The sequence below is a fragment of the Homalodisca vitripennis genome, chromosome 2 (assembly GCF_021130785.1).
Source record: "Homalodisca vitripennis isolate AUS2020 chromosome 2, UT_GWSS_2.1, whole genome shotgun sequence".
NCBI classification, from domain to species: domain Eukaryota; kingdom Metazoa; phylum Arthropoda; class Insecta; order Hemiptera; family Cicadellidae; genus Homalodisca; species Homalodisca vitripennis.
In genome coordinates this window covers 55,001,181-55,024,582 of record NC_060208.1, presented here as the reverse complement: position 1 = coordinate 55,024,582, position 23,402 = coordinate 55,001,181, and the positions used below count along the sequence as shown (strand labels likewise).

The following is a 23,402-nucleotide window of genomic DNA, read 5'->3' as shown; positions in this document are numbered from 1 at the left end:
TGGAATTGAGTCAAGTTTGATTTTAGTGTAACGTCGTAGAACAGACAAAACATAGCTAAGTTAAGTAGTAGCAAAGATTGGGAATGAAAGAATGACAAGTTTAGGTAACATGAGAAAAGGGATAAAATAAATAATTTATTTGCAAACATAATGGAACCGATAATATTTTTAAAAGATCAAGAACTTTTAAACCGATGTATAATAAATATTACTTCAAACTTTTGTTTCCACTGGTAACCTTGAAGTGTGTGTGGAGTCGGCGCGCTGCCTGACGCTGTGGTGATGCGCAGGTGACACGCCGAACCGCTGTGATATATGTAAGAAAGCGTTCACACGCAAGGAACACTTTCTGAACCACGTGCTGTGGCACACAGGCGAGACGCCGCATGCTTGCACGCTCTGCGGTAAGAAGTACACCAGAAAGGAGCATCTGGCTAACCACCAGCGCAGCCACACGAATGACACGCCGTTCCGTTGTGAGGTGTGCAGCAAGGCGTTTACTCGCAAGGAGCATTTCACCAACCATATCATGTGGCACACTGGGGAAACGCCGCACAGGTACTTAAACACTTTGGATGTTTTTTTTACATATTTATTTGAATTAATGACATACATAACAAGGTAGAAATAAACCACACCATTTTTTGCATAACAGATTTTGCCGAGGTTCCATGCAAAATATATAGTATAGCTTATTTCATTCTTGAGACGTCCTGTGAACAGACTGACAGACAACCATACAGAAAAGTTTTTATATATTCCTGGGAGACAAAAGAGAAATTCTGTTAGTCTACTAAGTGATAGTCTTCAATGACTCAAACCAAATCCCTTGGATGACCATGTACCATCATAGAACCCATTTTTGTCTTTGATAGTTAAATACAAATGAACTTTCATGCAAACTTTAATCTACAAATTAAATTTTCTTGATATGTCTTATTGGTAGATAGTTACGCTATGTGTGTTACTATGTCGTATAATTGTACTCAGTTTGGTTTCAAATATATACTCTGAAATTTTCTAATTGCCATTATGTTTACCTTAAAAAGCAAAGTAAAAATGTTTGTTAATGCTCAGCCAAATCCCATGAAGTAACATGTATCATCATCAAACTTGATGTTGTATATATAGAAATGAAGGTTCATGAAAAATTTCATGTCTATAGGTCTGTTTGTTCTTGAGGTGTAGTGCGGAGAGAAAAAAACATTTTTCCATACTCTCGAATAATAGGCTTCACTAATAGCCATTTGGCACCACCATAAATTATCCTCAGATATTTCTTATAAATCATTGAGTCAAAAATGAGAGCAAAATATGTGAATAGTTACAAAATAGTATCACTTTAAACAAGTTTTCTGCTACAGGTATAGTTTGGTGGTATACTGTGCCGATATCAGTAACTTATAACTTTTCACACTTAAAGTATAAAATTTAATATAAAAATTAAAAAACTAAATTTTAATTATAAGAAATATACATACATCACTTTCAAGTTGTGTTTCAAGTCAGCGAGTCAACAGTTGAGCCTATAAATTTATTCAGTTACATTATTTTATTTTCAAAATGTAGTCTTACTATAAAAAACAAACATGATTTTCAAAATTACAATCAATTGATGAAATACTTCATTAAATACACTTTGGGTTGTGATCTGATAAAATCTTTTATTTATTATTATTTAATAATGTAAAAATTATATATTTATATGGTCTTTTTAAGTATAAATAATTTACAATCAAGGTTCTCTAATACTATTGGCAGGCAGGCTTGTAGACTGACATTTGAGCCCATTTTTTGTGGCAACATCTCTGTAACAAGCAGTAATGGCTGCTAGTCAGTTTTGCATCAATTCCTGGGGGAATTATTGGTGCTGGTAGTCATAATATGTAGGGTGAGTTTCATTGGTGAGAAAAGATGATAGTATTGAGATAATTAGTAATGTTTTTCTTTTTAGTTGGTGAAAGTTAAGTTGGTAAACTAGTTAGTTGGTTGTTGTGTTTGTATTTAATGTAATGTTATAAATAAAAATGAATCGTTAAATGTGTTGCTAAGTGCTAATCTCAAGAAAGGCTGGACCAATTCGGTTAATTCTTTTTGTGAAATGTCCCATTGAAATCCGAGGAAGGTTTTTATGAAGCAAAATATAAGAAAAGTTGGAATATTTTAAAATTCAGAAAAAATGTAGTTTTTACGTTTCATAATCCAAATTAAACTGGCACTAAACAGCTGTTCACAGCTTCAGTTTTATGTCGACAAAATGGCTGAAACATCTGTTTACAATTAAATTTGATCAAATATTAAGTAAAGAGTGCTTGATCAGTATTGTGAAGATACATAGATAGTTACATAGTAAAGATAGTAAATAAAAAGTTAATATCAAAATTGTACTCCAGATTGCACCAGTGATGAATTTAAATCATCTAATGCATTTTATAATATTATTTAAACACTGTTATAAAACCAACCTTAATGAACTAAGTCATGAATATTTTTACATACGTTACTTTAAACTGATGGGCTTCTGTGACAGTGGCTTATGGTAAAACAGAGAAATTAATACTAAATTAATAACATAACAAAAAACTTTTATTTTGGAATGTCACGTAACGTTAATACGGATTTCTCCCTTATACCGAAAGTACATAGGAAATGGGTAGGACTTTTTCTTTTTTTTTAAAAAAAAAAGAAGAGGCCGATCCCCTTTTAAGCCTTATTCTGTCCGTCCTCATAGGCCACTGGCTTGTGCAAGGATCTTATCAAGCAGAATAAGGGGGAGCGTCGATACAGTACAAGGTCAATAGTACTGATAATAAGTGCATTGGTCACAGACAGGATTTGAACCTGTGTTATCTCTAACTCAGACCCAAAGTCTAACGACTTAGACCGCTCGGCTCGGCCATCGGCACTCCTTATTTCCCTCTTTTGTTTGTTGTTGCTGTTAATGATTTCTCGTTTAATATACCATGTTCCTCAGTATTATATGCAGATGACACCACACTCTTTAATTTCAGTGAAAATTATGAGAATCTCATTATGGAAGAAAACCATGCATTAAAATCGGCTATGGAATGGTTTGAGACAAACTACGTAGTAGTAAATTATCAAAAGACTGAGAAAATACTGTTTACTTTAAATAGGAATTATGAAGTTAGTAAACCTGTAAAACTATTAGGGGTATACCTTAACAGCAAATTAAGTTGGGAACATCACATAGATCAATTGTGTAAAAAATTATCTAGAGTAGTCTATCTCTTGAGTAAATTGTAACATTGTATAATTATGGATATGCTTCTAGCCTCCTATTATGCATTTTTCCATTCACACTTGTTATAGTATAACTCTATGGGGGAACAGTAGTAATGCAGTAAGAGTATTAAAATGGAAAAAAATGCATTATGTGATATGAAAAATGTTTCAAAAAGAGAGACCTGTGTTACAATTTTTAAGGAACGAAAAATAATGACTATTCTTAATATGTACATATTCTACTGTCTTAGAAGTGTAAAGGAACAACTTGAAACATTTACAACTAGGCAGGATATTCATGATTATCCTACTAGAACAAAACATTTGTTACAACTCTTACCAGTTAAATTAACCAAAACAAAATGCAGTCATCTTTTTATGAAAATTAAATTGTTTAATAAGTTACCTTTATGCTAGATCTGTATCCTTAGTCAAATTTAAAACAGTTTTGAGGTGCTGGTTAAAAGTTAATATATTTTATTGTGTTGATGAATTCTTAAATTTTGATACCACAACAATATTTTTTAAAATTTTGTATCTCAATGTTTTATTTAGTTTATTCAGTTAAAACTGATTTATTCAGCTTTAATATTATTGAGTTTTAAAATTGTATCCATGTTAAACATCTTAATAGTTATTTATTTATTATTGTTAATTTATATATGTAGATCTGTTGGTTGTTTGGTTATTGTTGTTATGAATTATATAGATCTATATATTTACTGGTAGGCTGATTGAGTAGGTAGAGTCTGCATTGTTTGTTTTAGTTTTAGTTTAGAATATTTTAGTAACTTGACGAAGTCTATTGCACTGTTGAATATGTTTAAAGACCAATAAAGATCTTGAATCTTGATCGAGGCAATACGGCAAGCTGAATTGTGATATAGTAAGTGAATTTAAATGGTCTGCAGTTAGTACTTTTTAATCGTAGTAGGGATCTTGGTCCTATACGTAAGTATACTTTTTTATTCAACAGGTCAAGGCAAACTCTAGAAATAGAAGCTTTTTGACCGAAGTAATTTTTCTAGACATGTGTATTGTATTTTCTTGATTGGGGTAACAATGCAGCCTGAGCTGTGACGTTGGAAATATAATTAATTTGAACCAGAAATGCTCTTCCACGTGCAAAACATGATATATTCATTAAATTAAACTCTGATATTATTTACCATGAACTTAAATAATATCTACTTGACGTATGCCTACTTACGTTTTAAACTTTTCATAGAACTCCATCATATTACATCATAAGTGCTTTTACTAAGTAATATAAAGACTTTGATTCTAAAGATTGCGTGCGAAGCCGCGGGTAACGGCTAGTTTACAATAAATTTAATTCTAATTAAAGAAAAACAACATTTGTGTCATAAAACTGAATGTAAAGAACAAATTGGAACTGAGTCTGTATTAATAAAATTCTAAAATTATGAATTGGCATTTGTTTTGAGAGGGGGTGTTAACTTCTTTAATAGAGAATAATATGTTTATTAATCATGAAAATAAGTGAGAAAATTATTGTATATGTATAATACAAACACTGCAAACTCTATCTCTTTGTTATTTTTTCAGATTTGTGTTAGCAGTGTCAGTATTGGTAAATCATATTTTTTTTTTGAAAAATTGGTTCCATCTCAAAATTCACTGACTAAATAATGTTGTTAAATCAAGGTCCTCTGATTAGATCTGATATCAATATAAAATAAACTGAGCAGTGTGGAAATCCATCCTAATAAAGATAAAAGATGATTAAATACTAATAAAATAATACTGGCCCTAATTCTAACGCTATTACTTCAAGACAGTAACAGGGGAGACCTGAAATACTGTTGATTTTGTTCAGATTAATGTATGTTTTTGAAGTTTTGGTTAATCACATATTAGTTTTTAAATAGAGTTAAATAATTCAAAGTTGAAAAGGAGCTGCAAGGTTTTTGATTGAGAGCCTTTAGTGTTACTCAAACTAACTCTACTGTACCCTGAAATATATGGAATATCAACGATGGGTTCCAGATGTGATTTTTGCTCAAAGACTTTCACCCGCAAGGAACACCTGCTGAACCACGTGAGACAACACACAGGCGAGTCCCCCCACCGGTGTAACTACTGCACCAAGAGTTTCACACGGAAGGTACATTATTTACTGGTATAAATATTTTTTTCTTTTGTCAAAACAATAAGTTTTTATGAAGTATTTGGTTGGTAAACTAGCTATTTCATCCAATAAACAAGTGCACCAAATAATGAATAACTCAGACTGAGTCGGGTATTCTCACATCTGATAATGCAGCAACCAATAAAATGTTTACTTTTGAAACAGCTGTGTCATGATCACTGCTGAATTAAAATTATTACAAAGATAGTTAAGCGAGAGTACAGATATTAGGCTTTCATTTAGTATAAATGACATTACTGAAAATTGGTTTATATCACATGTAGAAATACAATAATGTCAGGTGGTTTTCCGACCACGGAAAGTAGCGTGATGTCATTTTAAATAATTATATTTATCTTTATAAATTTTGTGAGGTGGAGGTCCCTTAGTCACTCTTGTATCTCACTTCTATTTTTTATATAAAAATTTTCTTATATGGCATTATCAATTTTAGAATCTTATTTAAATGTGATAAAATAAACATACAAAAATATAAATAGAGTATTGGAGGACTCAACAAAATGTAATAAAAGATTTATTGCATGGACAAGCAGGCAGACAGATGGACAGACAGCCTTTTGTCCTTTTGACCCCAAAATCAATGCAGTTCTTCCTTCCTTAGATCAAGACAAACATATGCATCAATTTTCAAGGTAAGGACTTTTCTATCAAGAATTATTGGACAGACAGACAAACGGAATACTGATCTTCAAACTTTTGGCCCCAAAATCAATGCAGTTCTTCCTTCCTTAGATCAAGACAAACATATGCATCAATTTTCAAGGTAAGGACTTTTCTATCAAGAATTATTGGACAGACAGACAAGCAGAATACTGATCTTCAAACTTTTGACCTCAAAATCAATGGAGTTCTTCTTTAGGCAAAAGGAACCTATGTACCAAGTTTAACCCTTTGAGTGCCAAGTATTTTTTGAGTGGGTATACTGAAAAGTGCCAGGTATTTTTCTAGTGGGTGTACCTAAAAGTGCCAGCCCTTTTGCAGGCATTTTGCAAGGTTTTAGTAAAAAATTCACAGTTCGATTATTTAATAAGCTATCAACATGATTCTTTTTTTATTTTACTCTGAACATTCTGTTTAATTAACATAAAATAACAAAGTTACCATAACACTAAATTTAAGAATACCAAAAATGGACATACCTAAAAAAATTCAAAAATATTTTTTAATTTCATTTTTCAACCAAATTATTATGACCAAAAAAATTCATATCCTTTTCTTAGTCCATATCACTGAAAAGTGTATGCAATTGTCTGTAACTCTTGAAAAATTTATATTATTATCTTCAATAATGAGTAAGTTATACAACTTTTAAGAAACTATTGTCACATTGTTTCTGGTAGCTATGGCAACCAAAAATGTTTATATGCGAGTTGATTTAATAAGCTATCAACATGATTCTTTTTTTATTTTTCTCTGAAAACTCTGTTTAATTAACATAAAATAACAAAGTTACCATAACACTAAATTTAGGAATACCAAAAAATGAACTTAACTAAAAAAAAAATTCAAAAATATTTTTTAATTTCATTTTTCAACCAAATTATTATGACCAAAAAATTCATATCCTTTTCTTAGTCCATATCACTGGAAAGTGTATGCAATTGTCTGTAAATCTTGAAAAATTTATATTATTATCTTCAATAATGAATAAGTTATACAACTTTTAAGAAACTATTGTCACATTGTTTCTGGTAGCTATGGCAACCGAAAATATTTATATGTGAGTTTCATAATTTAAAGTTTGACCGGAAGTGTACTATAACAATTTATTTTGAAAAGAACGATTCTTCACAAACATTTCAATATGATATTAATTGAAAATATTAAAGGTTACAATTTTTAGTGACTTTTTCCCGAAAGTCCGGTAAAATCGGACGTTGGCACTCAAAGGGTTAAAGGCACCTTTCCATCAAGAGTTATTTCACGGATTGATAGAGACAACGACACTATTTTAAGAACAGTCTGTCGGATTCTTGGTGATATACATGATTGAACTGCTCACATTTGGAAATGTGTACCATAATGATGTGTGTTTGTCACAAGGAACACCTGGTGAATCACGTAAGACAACACACGGGGGAGACACCATTCCAGTGTCAGTTCTGTCCAAAGGCTTTCACGCGCAAGGATCACCTGGTGAACCACGTAAGACAGCATACAGGAGAGTCACCTCACAAGTGTTCCTACTGCACCAAGAGTTTCACGAGAAAAGAACACCTCACAAATCACATACGACAGCACACAGGTTAGTGGACCATGCAGTAAACCATCTGTTTCTTCCAACAATAGTAAAGCTTTGCTACAGTGACATTGTCTGTTGTTACAAGGGTTGTTTTAAATGTAAGTGCAAAGTTAGAAAGGTGGTAGTACTTGTGAGTATATATTATTTTATATTAACATATCTTGGAGAAAGATACACTAATTTTCAGCTATGTTGTATTAAAAAACTAATATGTGTTAGCATTTCTTTGAATGGTGCAAGTTAAGCTATTTCATACAAATGGAATAATTCAAAATACTTGATGGAGGAAGGTTTCGAGCTGTTTCAGTGGAATTCAAATGAGTTTGATAGTTTTTGGAAACGTCTTTGAGAATAAAAGGTTGTTTTTTTCTTTCTTAGTTTTTCTAATAAGGTGATGACAGAAATATAAAAAAATGATTTTTCAACCAAATAAATCCATTATTTGGAAATAACTTAAAATAACAAAATTAATATTAATATATTCCCTTGAGAAAAATTGAATATAATAAAACAAAAGAAATAAAATAGTTTTTGCCAAATAATTATTTTTAAATACACATCAATTATCAAATGAACTAGCTATTTTTAAGTTATTACTATTTGTAACTTAAAACTTATATTAGTAAAAATATTTAATGCAAAACAATGTTTATTTTGCATTCAAAACAAATTAAAATTAACATTAACAATTCATAAGTTTATACAATTTTTAAAATCTAGTTTAGGACGGCGATATAAAAACTCCATTTCATAGAATCTAAAACAAGAACTAAAGTAATAGAATTTTAAGCAAAATTCTAATTTGTAACAAATTTATTTTACTTATTGTCGGTTCAAAGGTTTTATAAACTGGTAGGCCAATAAGGTAACTAATTTAAGAAGGAAAGGGGAAAAATGTTCAGTACTGGCTTATAAAAAGCTCTTCAGATCTCTGAAAGTATATTGTTATGTACAGTATAATCCTCTGGGGTTGTAGTCACAAAGTTGGAATATTAGCTTTTAAATCAATCTGTTTATCCAACTGTTCCTTAGTATGAAAAACGGATGCAGATTTTAACTGAGTGTATGGTTCTAGGGGAAAGAATGAAAACTATGTTTGATTCTATCTAGTTTATTGGCTCATAGTTCTGTTCTATCAGCTGTCAGAGAAGGCATAAGAGGCTGTGGAAGACAAGTTACGTGATTTTATGACATAGTATTTGGATAATAGAGAGAGAAACATTATTTACAGACAATTAATAATATTCCAGTATCAGAAAAAACAACATTACAATGAAATTTGTAAAATATATCTTAAAATGCATACACAGTATTTTTGATAGGACCTAGAAATACACAATCATTGAAGTAAAACAAATCAATAATTGAAATTTGAGTTTAAATTGATGTAATTTGTAGTGTTTATGGACTAATTGACTCAGTGTTAGCAAAGCATTTCAGTTTGGGGATAGACAAATTTTATTTCTGTTTTTTTGTTTGTTACTTTGTGAACAAACTGACCTGTAGACTTGAAATTTTACATGAAGCATTTTTATAAAATAAACATTGAGTTTGATGATGGTTCCATGGGATTTACCTAACCGTAGTTTTTACAATGGTTTTTGGGTTAAAAATGATGGTGGTCTTAGGGTTAACAATCATGGCAATGAGAAAATCACAGAATAAATAAATTTGTAAACAAACATACTTTCGTAATTTAAAAAAGGGACATAGTAACACATTTAGTCTAACTATCAGAATGAAATTAGCTTGTAACATAAAGTTTTGCATGCAACCGCAGCGAAACCTGTTACACCAAGATTGTGTAACTTTTACCTTGTAACATGATTCACAATGACTAAAATACGAGGGCTAGTACAGTAAAAAATCGTATTGTATATATTTAAAAGTGACACGAATCTTCATTGCTGGGAACAGGTGGTAGTCGCTGGGTGCAAGGTCTGAACTTTAAGGCAGATGTGGAAACACCTTCCACTTAAAAGCATCCAGGACTTCTCGAATCCGATATGCTATGCATAGCCAGGCATTGTCATGCAAAAAGAAAATTTTCCAACTTAAATTTCCCCAAAGCTTGTTTTGTAACTTTTGCAAGGTTTCACAATATTTCGCAGCAGAATTGATGGTTATACTACATTCTAAGAAATCAACAAGAAGAACTCCTTTCCTGTCCCAAAAAAAGTTCCCATTATCTTATGTACCAACAATGTTAGCATGTATTTCATTGATTTTTTCAGAGGAGTGTGTGCGTTTCCACTCCATAGACTGTAATTTGATTTTGCATTTCAAGTGTTTTACTCAAGTCCTGTCTCCTGTAATGATTTGATTGAGCAGCAAGTTACCATCTTTTTCGTAAACCTCCAAAAATGTCACTGAAACAGCCATACGCAGATTTTTATAGGTTTCTGTTACAATTTTCGGTTTCCTTCTTGTACAAAATTTACGTTAACCTTAGAACGTTAATTCAATTTAACGTTAGAAATTTTCTTACGATTAGTAATTTTCACATAAGTTCCTTAATCCTACAAAAAATTGTATAAATAAAATTTTAGTTCAAACTTAAAATTTATTTTTTTTTTTCATTTTTTAGTTTTTTGTTTTAACCTATATTCTTTTTGTGTAAATAAAAATAAAATTATAATATTATATGGGAAAATACCTTGTTTTATAACACACAAAATAAAAAAAATATTCAAATCGGTTGAATAGTTTTTTTTAATATAGTTTTTTCCACACACGCTTGCAAAACAGAAGGAAATGCTCCGGCAATTTATGCGTATGACTTGGGAAAATATGCCGTGGCACTCAAAGGGTTAAAGAGGTGTTTCAATGGTGTGAGTTGGTTGAGGTAAAAGGCCTTTTATAACTTCCAATCTGAAGTCATAGAGAGACATTTTTTGTTGATTCATGTTGTGAAGGCTGTGCGCATTTACAAGTATCATTTGTAGTACATGTATAAATATTTTCTTGTACCACCTTATGGTTTTGCGTTCACATGGGTTGTACGCCATCATTTGATCGGTGCGATCAACTCCACTCATGTGAGCATTATACTTGACAATCGGGAGGGGTTTTTTCTTTGCACGACCTCGTTTGTCTACAAAATCTACTAAATCGTTCTCATGTTCAGTTGAGATATACGTAACATTTCTTTTGTCTCTCCACTTGCCTATCATAACTCCATTTGCGTACTGCACAATTGTTTCACCTTTTTTGAAAACTGTGTCACCTCCATAGGTGTATGTTTCTTTCCAGCACGCAATGTTCCAGTGCAGTAGGTCTTCTCAGAGAGTAATTTGCTGGCTAGGGAGTAACTGTTGTAAAAGTTGTCCATATATACAGCATGTCCCTTTCCCAAGTAGTCTTTCAACAGATGGAGAACCACTTTTTCGGTGTGCCCAACACCACAGACAACATTGTCTGCTTTTCCTGTATATAAAAGAAATCTCAATATAAAACCCTGGTGCTCTGTTAGGGTGTATAGTTTGACACCATACTTATGTCGCTTGCCCTTTATGTTCTGTCTAAAATGTAGTCTACCCCTCCACAGTACCATTGCCTCGTCAAGAGACAATTCTTTTTGAGGGTAATAAACACTCCTCATTTTGTTGTTGAAATAGGTTATAACTAATTCGATTTTTTTAATAGCATTGTCGTTATCATTAGGATTGTGTCTACAGAAATGCAAACAATGCAAAATTACCAGGAACCTATCCCTTGACATGAACGTGCTAAAACACTTAAAGTTAAAAAGATAATCCGTTCTCCAATAATGCTGAAGATGGTTGATTTTGATTGTTCCAGTGTGCAGCAAAATTCCCAAAAATATTTTTAGCTCTAGCACTGTAATGTCCTTCCAAGCATTAATTCGGGAATGAGGGGTCAAGTTAGGTTTAGCATAAACTTCGTTGAAAGCATAAGAATTGGAATACTGACAAATTCTTTCGAGAAATATATCGTCAACAAGAAGATTGAAGAAATCCATTGGAGTACCGTTACCCGGGAATGGCACCAACAAAGTATCACTTCTTAGAAATTCAATCTGGCGCATACCTGCGGTGGAAATACTCCAAGTCGGGCCCACAATTTCATGCTGATCATCATCGTCGCTATCATGTGATGAAGAATCAGTAGACGAATCGTCAACAAGTCTTTGAACTTCGTCCACAGAGCCATCACTGTCATGTTCCTCTTCAACATTTCTACTTACAAAGGTGCTGAGACTGGAGGTACTAGGCACTGCAGAATCCATTGCAATAAGTATAACACTACAGACAACACGGTAGAATATATACAATCACCTCAGTTACATAATAACACAACACAAAACACAAAAATATTAGAGTACACAATGGGGCTAGAACAGGCCGACCGCAACGCGGGAACCAAGAACAAAAACAACCGAAACGGAATGTGACTACCACTGGAAAATGCGGCAAAGATTCAACCGTCTCGGACGAGTGGCTGAGCTACACTGAAACATGGGAGAAACAGTTACAGTCAGGCCTACTAGAGGGCCGGCCGCACACAATGTGTTAAAATACCTTTTTCCCTATATAAATGTAGGCACTTAGTTCATCATAGCGGTGAACTAGTTTTGAAATTCCACCGTTATAACATTCTACCACCTGAGACTTCTACCATGTAGTCACACCATCCCGCAGTTCCACGTCAACATCAAAGCGCTGCACCCCAAGCCGAATCTTCATTGCTGGGAACAGGTGGTAGTCGCTGGGTGCAAGGTCTGAACTTTAAGGCAGATGTGGAAACACCTTCCACTTAAAAGCATGCAGGACTTCTCGAATCCGATATGCTATGCATAGCCAGGCATTGTCATGCAAAAAGAAAATTTTCCAACTTAAATTTCCCCAAAGCTTGTTTTGTAACTTTTGCAAGGTTTCACAATATTTCGCAGCAGAATTGATGGTTATACTACATTCTAAGAAATCAACAAGAAGAACTCCTTTCCTGTCCCAAAAAAAGTTCCCATTATCTTATGTACCAACAATGTTAGCATGTATTTCATTGATTTTTTCAGAGGAGTGTGTGCGTTTTCACTCCATAGACTGTAATTTGATTTTGCATTTCAAGTGTTTTACCCAAGTCCTGTCTCCTGTAATGATTTGATTGAGCAGCAAGTTACCATCTTTTTCGTAAACCTCCAAAAATGTCACTGAAATAGCCATACGCAGATTTTTATAGGTTTCTGTTACAATTTTCGGTTTCCTTCTTGTACAAAATTTACGTTAACCTAACTTCTCATGTAGCTCTTGTGTAACAATTTCATGTAGCAAACTTCTTGAAATTTGAGAAAAACTAGGTGAGAATTCTGTTAATGTGAATCAGCGGTTTTCTTTAATCTTCTCATTGACTTTAGAGACAATTTCATCAGTCACAATGCTTGGCCATTTACTTCGTTTGTCATAATGCACATTAGTTTAGCCAGTTTTAAATCTAATACACTACTGACAAACTCCACCTTCAGTTCCTATAAGCTTTACAAAATGGCGATAAATCTGAATTGGTTTATTGTGTTTAGCCAACAAAAACCATATTACCGACCATACTTCACAACTCGTGGGATTTTTTAATTGCGTCATACATTTTAAACTGCTATTGCAAAATAACATGAGTGTCATTCCTCTCACTAGGATGACTGGATAGCCACTGAATGGAGAAACACCTGGACATCAAAATAGCCGCCCCTAGTGGCTATAGAGCAAAACGTAATCTACTTTATGGATAGTCCTCGTACATCATTAAACTGTCATGGGTCAAACATAATTTTTACAATCAAATCTAAGAAAGTAGTAAATAAAAAATCTTATGTTCCTTGATTGGGCTGTAGAATTATTGGTAATAATTCACATAAAGTAAAAATCTGGAAAGAAAAATTATTAGAAATTTTCTTACGATTAGTAATTTTCACATAAGTTCCTTAATCCTACCATAAACCAAAGCCAGTGGTAGATAAAATCACACACACACACATATATATATATATATATATATATATATATATATATATATTCATTTAATGTTTAAAAATATCCGCTAGTCACAATTATTCCATTCGTAATAAAAAAAGTCCAATTTAAAAATTTCAATTTCATGTTTTGTTTTAGAATTAGCAGTTTGGTTCATTTTAATTTACAGTTGTTCCATATTTAAAAAGTCACATGCATAATATTTTATTTAATATTTATAATCTTTTATGCTTAGTAATTGATATTGTTATTGATTTTTATTGTAATGGTTGACTGTTAATAAACTTGAAAATAAACTCAAACAAAGCTAAATACTGAAAGGTCTGTTTTCTTCCAGGAGAATCACCCCACAAGTGCTCGTACTGTTCGAAGTTCTTCACAAGGAAGGAACACCTGACCAATCATATCAGGATACACACAGGCGAGTCACCACATCGTTGTGAGTTCTGCAGCAAGACGTTCACACGCAAGGAGCATTTAACGAGTCATTTACGGGTCCACTCAGGGGAGACTGAGCACAACTGCAACATCTGCTCCAAGCCGTTCGCCAAAAAGGAGCACTTGATAAACCATATGCGGTGTCACACAGGAGAGCGTCCCTACACGTGTACAGAGTGCGGCAAATCCTTTCCGCTCAAGGGGAACTTACTCTTCCACCAGCGTTCACACAACAAGGGCACTGGGGAGAGACCCTTCCGATGTGACCAGTGTCCGAAAGACTTCACCTGCAAGGGTCACCTCGTATCCCACAAGAGGAGTCACACGGGAACACCCTTTATCTGTGAACAGTGCGATAAGAGTTTTGCAAGCAAAGAGAGCCTAGTGGAACATTTGAAGGTGCATGAGGACGATATTGAGGAGGTCGATCCTTTAGGTGATGACGGTTGTCCAATCACACAACAACAGCAACAACAACAGCAGCAACAACAACAACAACAAACAGTGAACTCCTTGTCACTGGAGACGATGGCTGTGCTTCCTCCCACCACATCAGTGATGGTTCCCCCGCCACCCCCACCACAACTACACCCTCCTGTTATTGTCCCAATGCCCAACACAGTGCTTGCCACTTATTGACTAGCCTCCGCTAAAGCTGCACATTCTATTCTCTAGCGCTGCCATTTAATTTTAGTGTAAGGAATCGTTCGTAACAGGTCTTCCCAGTCGCAGCATAAAAACCAGTAGTGGTGTAGAATTTTTTTAGGTTTATAAATAATCCGGTGCTTCAGACCAATAAAAGAGTTAAATATATTTCTATAAAAAAGAAAAATGTTATATTGTTTTTATGGTAAATTAAATATTTATCTATTTTTGAGAAATCTTAGTTGAACTTTCAAATAATTAAGTTTATATTTAATAGTATTTTACTAGATTTAGTTTGTGCAAACACAAACTCACGTAGTTAAATTTTATAAAGTTATTGTATCTTGTTGGATATTTTTTGTTTGTTTTAATATGTTTGGTTAAAAATTAAGTTTACAGAATTATATTTACCTTAAATTATTTATTTAGGTAAGACTCCCCAGTTATTAGTTTTACATATTGTTTATTTAACTGTTAAGAGCTGCTTAACTAAAATGTTCATGGAGCATTATCATTATAATATGTGTTAATAATTTTAATATTAATATTATTATTTTAATAGTAATAAAAAACTAGTTTCTTACTATCCATAATTATTTATTGTGTAGGCAGTTGGATCTATTTTTGTTTCAATCTCTGCTAAGTAATTATTTTATTTATATTTTATTTTGAACCAGAGTTGTATATATTATTATCTTTAACATATCTAATATATGTAAATTTATTGTAAGTAATGTTTGCAAGAATAAAACAAACAAATTCTAAGCAATGAACATTTATATTTGTTCAGTTTAGTTTTTTTCAATAATTCAGTTCTGTTTCTGACATAGTTATGGTACTTTGTTTTAGGATTAATAAAATATTATATGTAAGTAATTTGAATGTGGAAGATCAAAATTCTGGAAACAATAGTTGAAAGAAAAATAAGTCCTGTACATAATAATACATTGTTTATGAAATAAAGAAGGATTCAGAACAAATTTATTTATAAAAATATGGCAAAAACCAAGTATTTTTCTGATGAATACTACTTTGTCCTTAGTGTACAGAAGATGCCCATAAAGAACTTGTGGCTCTCTCCCTAAAAATGGGCATAAGGAAAATATAATTTTAATCAACCATACGTTATGTATTATTAGAAAAAATAATTACAATAGGTTATCTTATACAATAATTATCATTCAATTTTCACATCACAATTTAGAATGTTTGGGATCACTGTCTAATTAGATTGTGTGAAAGGAAGGTGCTGCCAAAATAATATAATTGTTAAGAGAATTTTGTAAGTGACAAACTGTTGGAATCTCTTGGTGTACAGTAAAAATTCATTTTACTGTCTCCAGCCCATGTTTGAAAACAAATTCAAAAATTTAATTTTACAATGTTTATAGGTAAAGTGTTGTGGAGTTATTATAATTTGGGATGTGGTACATATTTGTATTTTATGTTGTTTAAAACATTTAATTCTAAACTAAGGAAATCATTATATTATGTATGTGACAAATTCTTCAAAAATCAAGTAAAATTACCAGCTTTATAATTAAAGTTTTATAATTAATTTGGTTTGATTTTTGAATTTTTATTGAATGAAAATTAAATGTTTATAACAATTCTAATTACTCAAGAAAACTAAATATTTTTTGGCTTGTTTGTATTATATGGTTCTCTAAGAAAAGCTCAGGAATACACAGGAATGTAATTTTTTAAGACATTGCATTAAATTGAGGCTTTTTATTGATTATGTTTTGTGTGTGTCTCAGGTAAATATTTTTGAGAAACTTATCTTATTAAACTTGTTACATTTTCAGAACTGGAAATAGTTTTCTATTTGAAAGTAGTAGTCACTTTGTGCCAGTTTTATGTACAAAACACGAAGCATTTACACTTTTAATACTAGCAAAAAGTGTTAAAACATTTTAGTTAAAAATATGAGTTGTACTAAAAAACATTGGAATTGACAGAACAGCTTTATATTATAATATTGTTTGTAAATTCAAACTTTACTTAATTCACATGAGTTATTAAAAACCTCAATTGTGATAACTCAAAGTAAACATAGTTACTTAGAATATTATATCATTGTTTTTAATTGTTATATGTTTTATCACATCATTGTTAAAATAACTGAATAACGTTCTTACTATTATATAGAAAATAATAGTTTTTACTCAATAGAATTATATATTAAGGTTTAACCCTCCCCCAGTTGAATTACCGCAACATGCTTCTGACTATACTAGGCAAAATTAATCTAGGCACTTTACAACAAGAGAACACTTTACATTTTTAAATAATAAAAATGTATTAACTGTCTTGGTTGTTCCAAGCCTATTAAGTTCTCTACGATTATACTAGGTACAATAAGCAAAATAATAATATGGATTTTGCTGTAACAAAGAAGTTTTTCCCGTCTAACTTTTAATATTAGAACAAAATTAGACTTAATTAATGAGTATTGTCTTTACTCCATTTTTATTGTTACTCCAGAATATACTTGTATGGAAAACTGCCTTCTATTAATTTTATACATCAAAATGATCATTGAGGTAGCATAAAAAAGCTCACTAAAGAAGGGCAATATTTCTCTGAATAAATTATTTCATGAGCCTTTAAAATTTGCTGTACAGATGACAACACAAAATATAGAACCAATGATAAAGCATATAAAAGCGCTTAGTACTGTAGTGTCAGGCTCTTAGCCAGGAGAGGGTTAAAGGGTACATTAAATATTGATACTATTATTGTTATAAAATTTACAATTTTCATCGAAACAAAATTAATTTACATTTTAGGTATGCCTTGTTAAAATGTACCTTGAATTGAACATTTTCTGTAAGTAGGCCGAGTTACCCACTTAAATCAGAAATTTGTACATTTGTACAAACTATACATAATTGTACATACTCAACAAAGTCTTTGGTGTTTTGATGTTACAGTAACCTGAATGTTTTTTGTAAATAGTTGAAATATTTGTATATTGAGAACAGCCAATTTATGTTATATATGAATAGTTCTATTTATTTGTTAGGCCGAACTATAGCTTTACCTATCCGAATTGCAAAGATCTGTGATTAATTTTGTTTCTTAAGAATTTATTTGAAAGAATGTTTATTGGTTGTGTGTTTATAATAGTTTTGTATTTGGTTGTGCAATATAGTGTGTATGGTCTTATCTGATTACGTTCTTATTGGGAATGGGCCCATTCCAAAAAAAGCATTTGATTCCAACTCCTAAAAGTTTGATTTGATTATTGATTCTGAATTTTATTGTAATCACGTGTTTGCTGGATACTAAGAATAGGTATATTAAAAAAATATTATTGATTTCCAATTATCGTATGGATTCTAGATTATTAATTTCATTTCAATGCTCTTTAACAATTTCACCTTCAGTCTCATGTTTTACATTTGATTGGTATTCAAAACTTGTGATATTGTTTATGCCTGAATAAATTCTTTTGCGCCAATCATTACCTCAAAATCATACCCACTACTAAACATAAATTATTAATTAATTGGAGTTGACATTCTTCTTTTGAAATTTCATAGTTTGTTCTTGAATATGGGTCCACCACCCATATATGCCATATATGGTGTGTGTTGTATATGCCAAATGGTCCACCACTGGTTGTTTGACCATCTCAGAAAAATTTGATATTTACTGAGTGAATTCCCTATAATTTGGTAAAACAAAACAATTTTTAAAAATTGTTTGTTGTTCACAGTTGATCTTGCTCTAAATCTAAGTCAAACCAGGTTTCTTCTTAAAACAAGGTTCAGTTAACTAATATTGAGGTAATACAGTCTCCGCATGACTTATTTTTGCTCAATAAATATACTGTACATCTCCCTCAAATACATTGGAGCCACGCATGCAATTTGTTTTATTTATCTTAGTTTTAATTCTTAGAATTATGCAGCCAGTGTATAACTAAAATCAGTCTTCCGGATCATACTGTGACAAAACATTAATTATACAATTACCCTCAGCCTCGCTGTGGAGAACCATTTTCAGTTAATAGATATTAAGCTGAACCTGTCATTAATAGTTTTCTAGACAACTGCTTATCATTGGCAGTTACAGCTCTATTTATTTTGTTAACATTTCAAAAACAAAATGACATATAAGAAGGAAACCTAACACCTAAAGGTATTATTCATAATTGTACCTTTCATTTAATTATACTAATGACTGTGTAACAAACAGTATTTTTTATGAGTTTTTGAAAATATGCTTGCATTCTGGTCAAAATTTACCCACCACAGAGCAGTTTGTAACACTGTTAGTCTGAAGGATAAACTATCTCTAGAAACCCCCCACATAGAGTATTCCAGTTTAAGAAATTATTTAAATTCACTTTATTGTGTCATTAGTTTTTATTCCATTCCTTTATAGTGTAAATTCAAATCTTATCAACTCGTTTATTATTGACTGGTAAAATTACTTAAATGGTATCACATTGTGCATCAGTACAATTTTAAAGTGGGTTCACAAATTTGATATTAAAGGAGGATAAATTGAAATAATATTTTTAGTATTGGACTTTGAAATTTGAGAGTGGAAAATACAAAAAGCGCCTTTTGGTTATTCACGTGGAAAAGGGTCAGTAATTTTGCCAATGTGTGTTGTTAATTTGTTTGTATTCTTTTCAAAAGCTATTGTTAAAATTAAATTCGTTTTATTTTTTAAATCATTATGTTAATTTATTATTTGTTGAAGTTTAAAAATATTTTATAGCTCCTTATTTCAAATAAGAGTTTTTATTCAATAAGTTGTACAAATAAATTTTTTACCAAGCAAAATATATAATATGTTTTAACAGTTTGTTAAAAGATTTCATGGTAGGAACAACATTATTAAGTTTTTATTGTGAAGTTGTAGCATTATGTAATTTGTTAAGATACATTATTCATAGAACATTTTGTTATTATGTATAAAAATATAAATATTTACATTGAACTTTTACATAAATTTATGTATAATAATATTGTTCCATGTATGTTAAAATATGATATTATTAAAATAATAGATATTGAATCTAATTCTTGTTTTAATTGAGAAACCTTCTTGAGTGATACAGAATTATCTGTTCTTTATGTAAAATTTTACTAATTCTTATTGTACCATACTTAAAAAAAGACAATTAAGATTTTGAAATTGAAATTTAGATCACTTCAGATATCTGACTGGGCAAGCCAGCAACAAATTATGTTCTTAAAAATATTAGTTTATTAGGTAACACATTTTCTTACTTTAAATACTCATTAACAATTGATTGAAATTGTAAGATTAGAATTCGTATAAATATTTTAATAATTTAAAGTTTAATAGTTTTCAGCGTTATACTAGAGTTTAGTGTTTTTTTTTTTTAAATATTTTTATATTTTGTTTACCTAATATCACTCTTGTTTGAAGGAATTCAAACTTATTAGTGGTCATTTGAGGAAACCAGATTTAGAGTAAGGAAGATTTAGAATATATTGTAACCCTGTCTCAACTTTGTGGCCACTACTCCAGAGGAATAAGCTGATGTTTTTGTGATTGAAAAGGATGATTTAGCGGGCATTTCTAGTGACTCTTTTTGGTCATCTTATTTCCAATTTTATTTTCAGTTTTCCAAATGTTCTAAGAATACCATTTTTTATATACTCAAAAAAATAGTCTCCTAAACTCCAGTTAAAAACAGTCTTTTTCTCTTTTGGTTCACGATCCTCTGGAAATTCGATGTAATGTTATTTGGTTTTAGATGTGTAACCATGAATCTATGTTCCATTTGCAAGTGGACTTCACTGAAATAGCTGCAAATCTTTCTAAGAAAATATCAACAGATTTTTTAGAACAATTCAAATTTTTCTGACTTGCCTGATTCAGACGAGTGCTCAACACTGAGTGACAGTACAAAGTAGCTAAAAAGGTACGAGGCGTGTTCAGAAAGTGAGTAGGTTATTAAAAATAACAAGTAAAACAATATTTTTTCAACACAATTTCATTTATACATGAAAGTCCAAACCTATTTTTTGACATAGTTTCCAGCAATGTTCAAACACTTGTCATAGCGGGTGATCAATTTGTCTATAACCCTCTTTGTAGAAGGTTCCCGCCAATGAATGTAGCCATGACTCCACGGCAGTTTTCACTTTATCGTCGGTTTCATAGCGTTGGCCGCCTAGCTCACGCTTCATGTGCAGGAACGTGGTAGTCAGACGGTACCAAGTTCGGGCTGTAGGGTGGGTGATCGAACTGCTCCCAACGAAATTGTAAAACCAATGTTTGAGTGTCACCAGCTGTCAAGACGAGCATTGTCATGGAGCAACACAATTCCGTTACTGAGCATTTCTCTCTGTTTGTTTTGAATTTCCCGCCTTAGTTTTGTTATGGTTTCGCAACACCTTGCCGCATTAGTGGTTTCACCTCTTGGAAGAAAATCAATCAACAAAACACCTTTCTGATCCCAAAAGACAGTGCACATGAATTTTTGTGCAGACATTGTCGCCTTGAATTTTTGTTTCTTCAGGGACTGGATGTGTCACCACTCCATTAATTGCTGTTTGGATTCTGGTGTGACATGACAATTTGATTTAAAAAATCCTCACCATCATCACTGTACCGTGTGAGAAAAGTCAAATCACTTCCGAGTCTCTTGGTTTTGTGCACGTCACTGATCATTCTTGGAACCCATTGGGAACACAGCTTGCAAAACCTAAGCTGTCTGTAACAATTTTATACAAAAGAGTGCATTAAATTTGTTGGAAATCATCGGATAGCGTTGTCATAGTTGGTTCTCTTGGATTTTTTTTGTGAACTGCCCTTACCAAATATTTGGTGACGAAAGAAGGTCAGGTTTTAAAAATATACAAGGATATGCCAAAATATAAAGAACTTTTATGATTGTTTTGTTACAACCTTTAATGAAGTTTTCACTCTGTGTTAAATTAGACCTTTTTCATTATATTTATTTGGGTAGCATATTCTTGTCAAATCTAAATTCAAGTGGCAAAACGTAACATAAATAATCTTAAATTATTTGTATTACATTTAGTGAAGGTTACAGCTTTAACGGAATATTCAATTCACTTTTACATTTTTTATGTTTTCATCAACTACTATGTAGATGTTGGCTAATAACAGTAAAAACAGCAAAAAACTGTTCTAGCAGATCTGACAATGGATTAGAGTTGGCATTTTAGGATGTCAGGTGTTCCAACAGTATTGGAAAATCTGTTAAATACCTATCCACAAAAACTACAGGACACATGAATATCTGATTAACATACCATCATACTCATTTAAACTAAACTAGTTACATTGTAGTAAAATCCTAAAAAATAGTAATAATCTTGTGCAAATAATTGTTTAAATATGTGAATAGCATGGTGGATAAAGTAATGTATTCATCTATCACGTTATATGGCTGCTTAATCAAAACTCTCAGTTTGCCACTAACAAACGAAAGAAATAAAACTTATGTGTGACTTACTGACAGACAAACTTGGAGTTACTGAGAACAGTTTCAATAAAAAAAAAACATTAACCGTTGTGAAGTCCCAAATTTAAAATTGGCCAATTTGTAGTGCTGACAAAAGAAAGGATCTCCAAAGGAAGAGGGGGGGTTGCAATTTTCATGAGGCAAAATTTTTGTATGCTGTTTATATTAAAGAAACAATTGAAAAAGATTTGAAAACAGTCCTGTATCACAAATTCATACAAAAAATGTGATGTCTACCCGAAGTAGTTAAGGAAGCTTCAAGACCATTGATCAAAGAAATCTCTTTTCAGACTCGATTGCTATATTTTATAATCTCTGTCTCTATGTCAGATAATAGTGGCAAACTCGAGATAGATTTGTATCAAGGATCTATAAAGCATCATACAGATCTCTTTGTTACAAAATCAGGTGATCAACATCATAAGATTCAGCTGTATCCTGGACTATAATACAACACGTCTTATGTGTTCAAAGATCTACTTGGAATTATTGAGAACACTAAGATACTTTTTCTCTTACACACTCGAACACAATTTGCTTTCTCTTAATCTTACAGCTCCTAATCTCATAAAAAAGGATGGTGAATTTATTTGACAAGAAAAGTAAACACCACCATTTTATTGAGGCTCAGGGGCATTTGATTGATTTTAGTCAACCTAATAACAAGATTAATACAACTAAATGAACTGTTATTCCGACTGTTGATAAAGATATTATCCAACTGGTTAGCATGTTTCCAGAAGTTGGTTAGTTTAATCTTTAAATGGATTTCAATATTTGATGCTGTCTTCAGAATCAATCCATTTACCACTTTTCCCAGGCCTGAATAGACTGCATAGGCATCCCACAACTCCATACCACTTAAATTTACTACGAGCAGAATACTTCTAATTTTTCCATCTGCATATTGAAATAATTGTTGAGAGTATTAGGATGAATTGAAAGAGAGAAGTAGTTGCAAATAAGATCTTTCTTTATGATTTTTAAAACACAACCCGAACACTTTCAAAGAAAACTTACTCATATTGGATCCTACAAAAGAAAATAAATAAATTGGTTGTTATTTTTAAATAATTCGGTATTCTAACTGTATATAAACTGTGTGTTCCCAATTTTATTGAAAATGAAGGGATCTTGGAAACCATAAGAGATACAGCAAAGATTTAATGGATGTGTGTATAATAAGAC

General features: G+C 31.7%; 1 protein-coding gene across 2 annotated transcripts; it reads left to right on the top strand.

Moving 5' to 3' along the window:
- LOC124353971 (gastrula zinc finger protein XlCGF8.2DB) lies at nucleotides 1-17,899 on the top strand. 2 transcript variants are annotated; one of them, XM_046804066.1, is made up of 4 exons: nucleotides 1-558; nucleotides 5,257-5,389; nucleotides 7,463-7,664; nucleotides 13,983-17,899. In XM_046804066.1, exons 1-4 carry the CDS (start codon nucleotides 530-532, stop codon nucleotides 14,720-14,722), a joined length of 1,104 nt encoding a protein of 367 aa, XP_046660022.1. In that variant the 5' UTR covers nucleotides 1-529; the 3' UTR covers nucleotides 14,723-17,899. The 2 variants fall into 2 exon arrangements, with proteins under 2 accessions (XP_046660022.1, XP_046660023.1); XM_046804067.1 differs by having other exon boundaries at nucleotides 5-558; nucleotides 5,257-5,374.
- The last annotated feature ends 5,503 nt before the right edge of the window (nucleotides 17,900-23,402 follow it).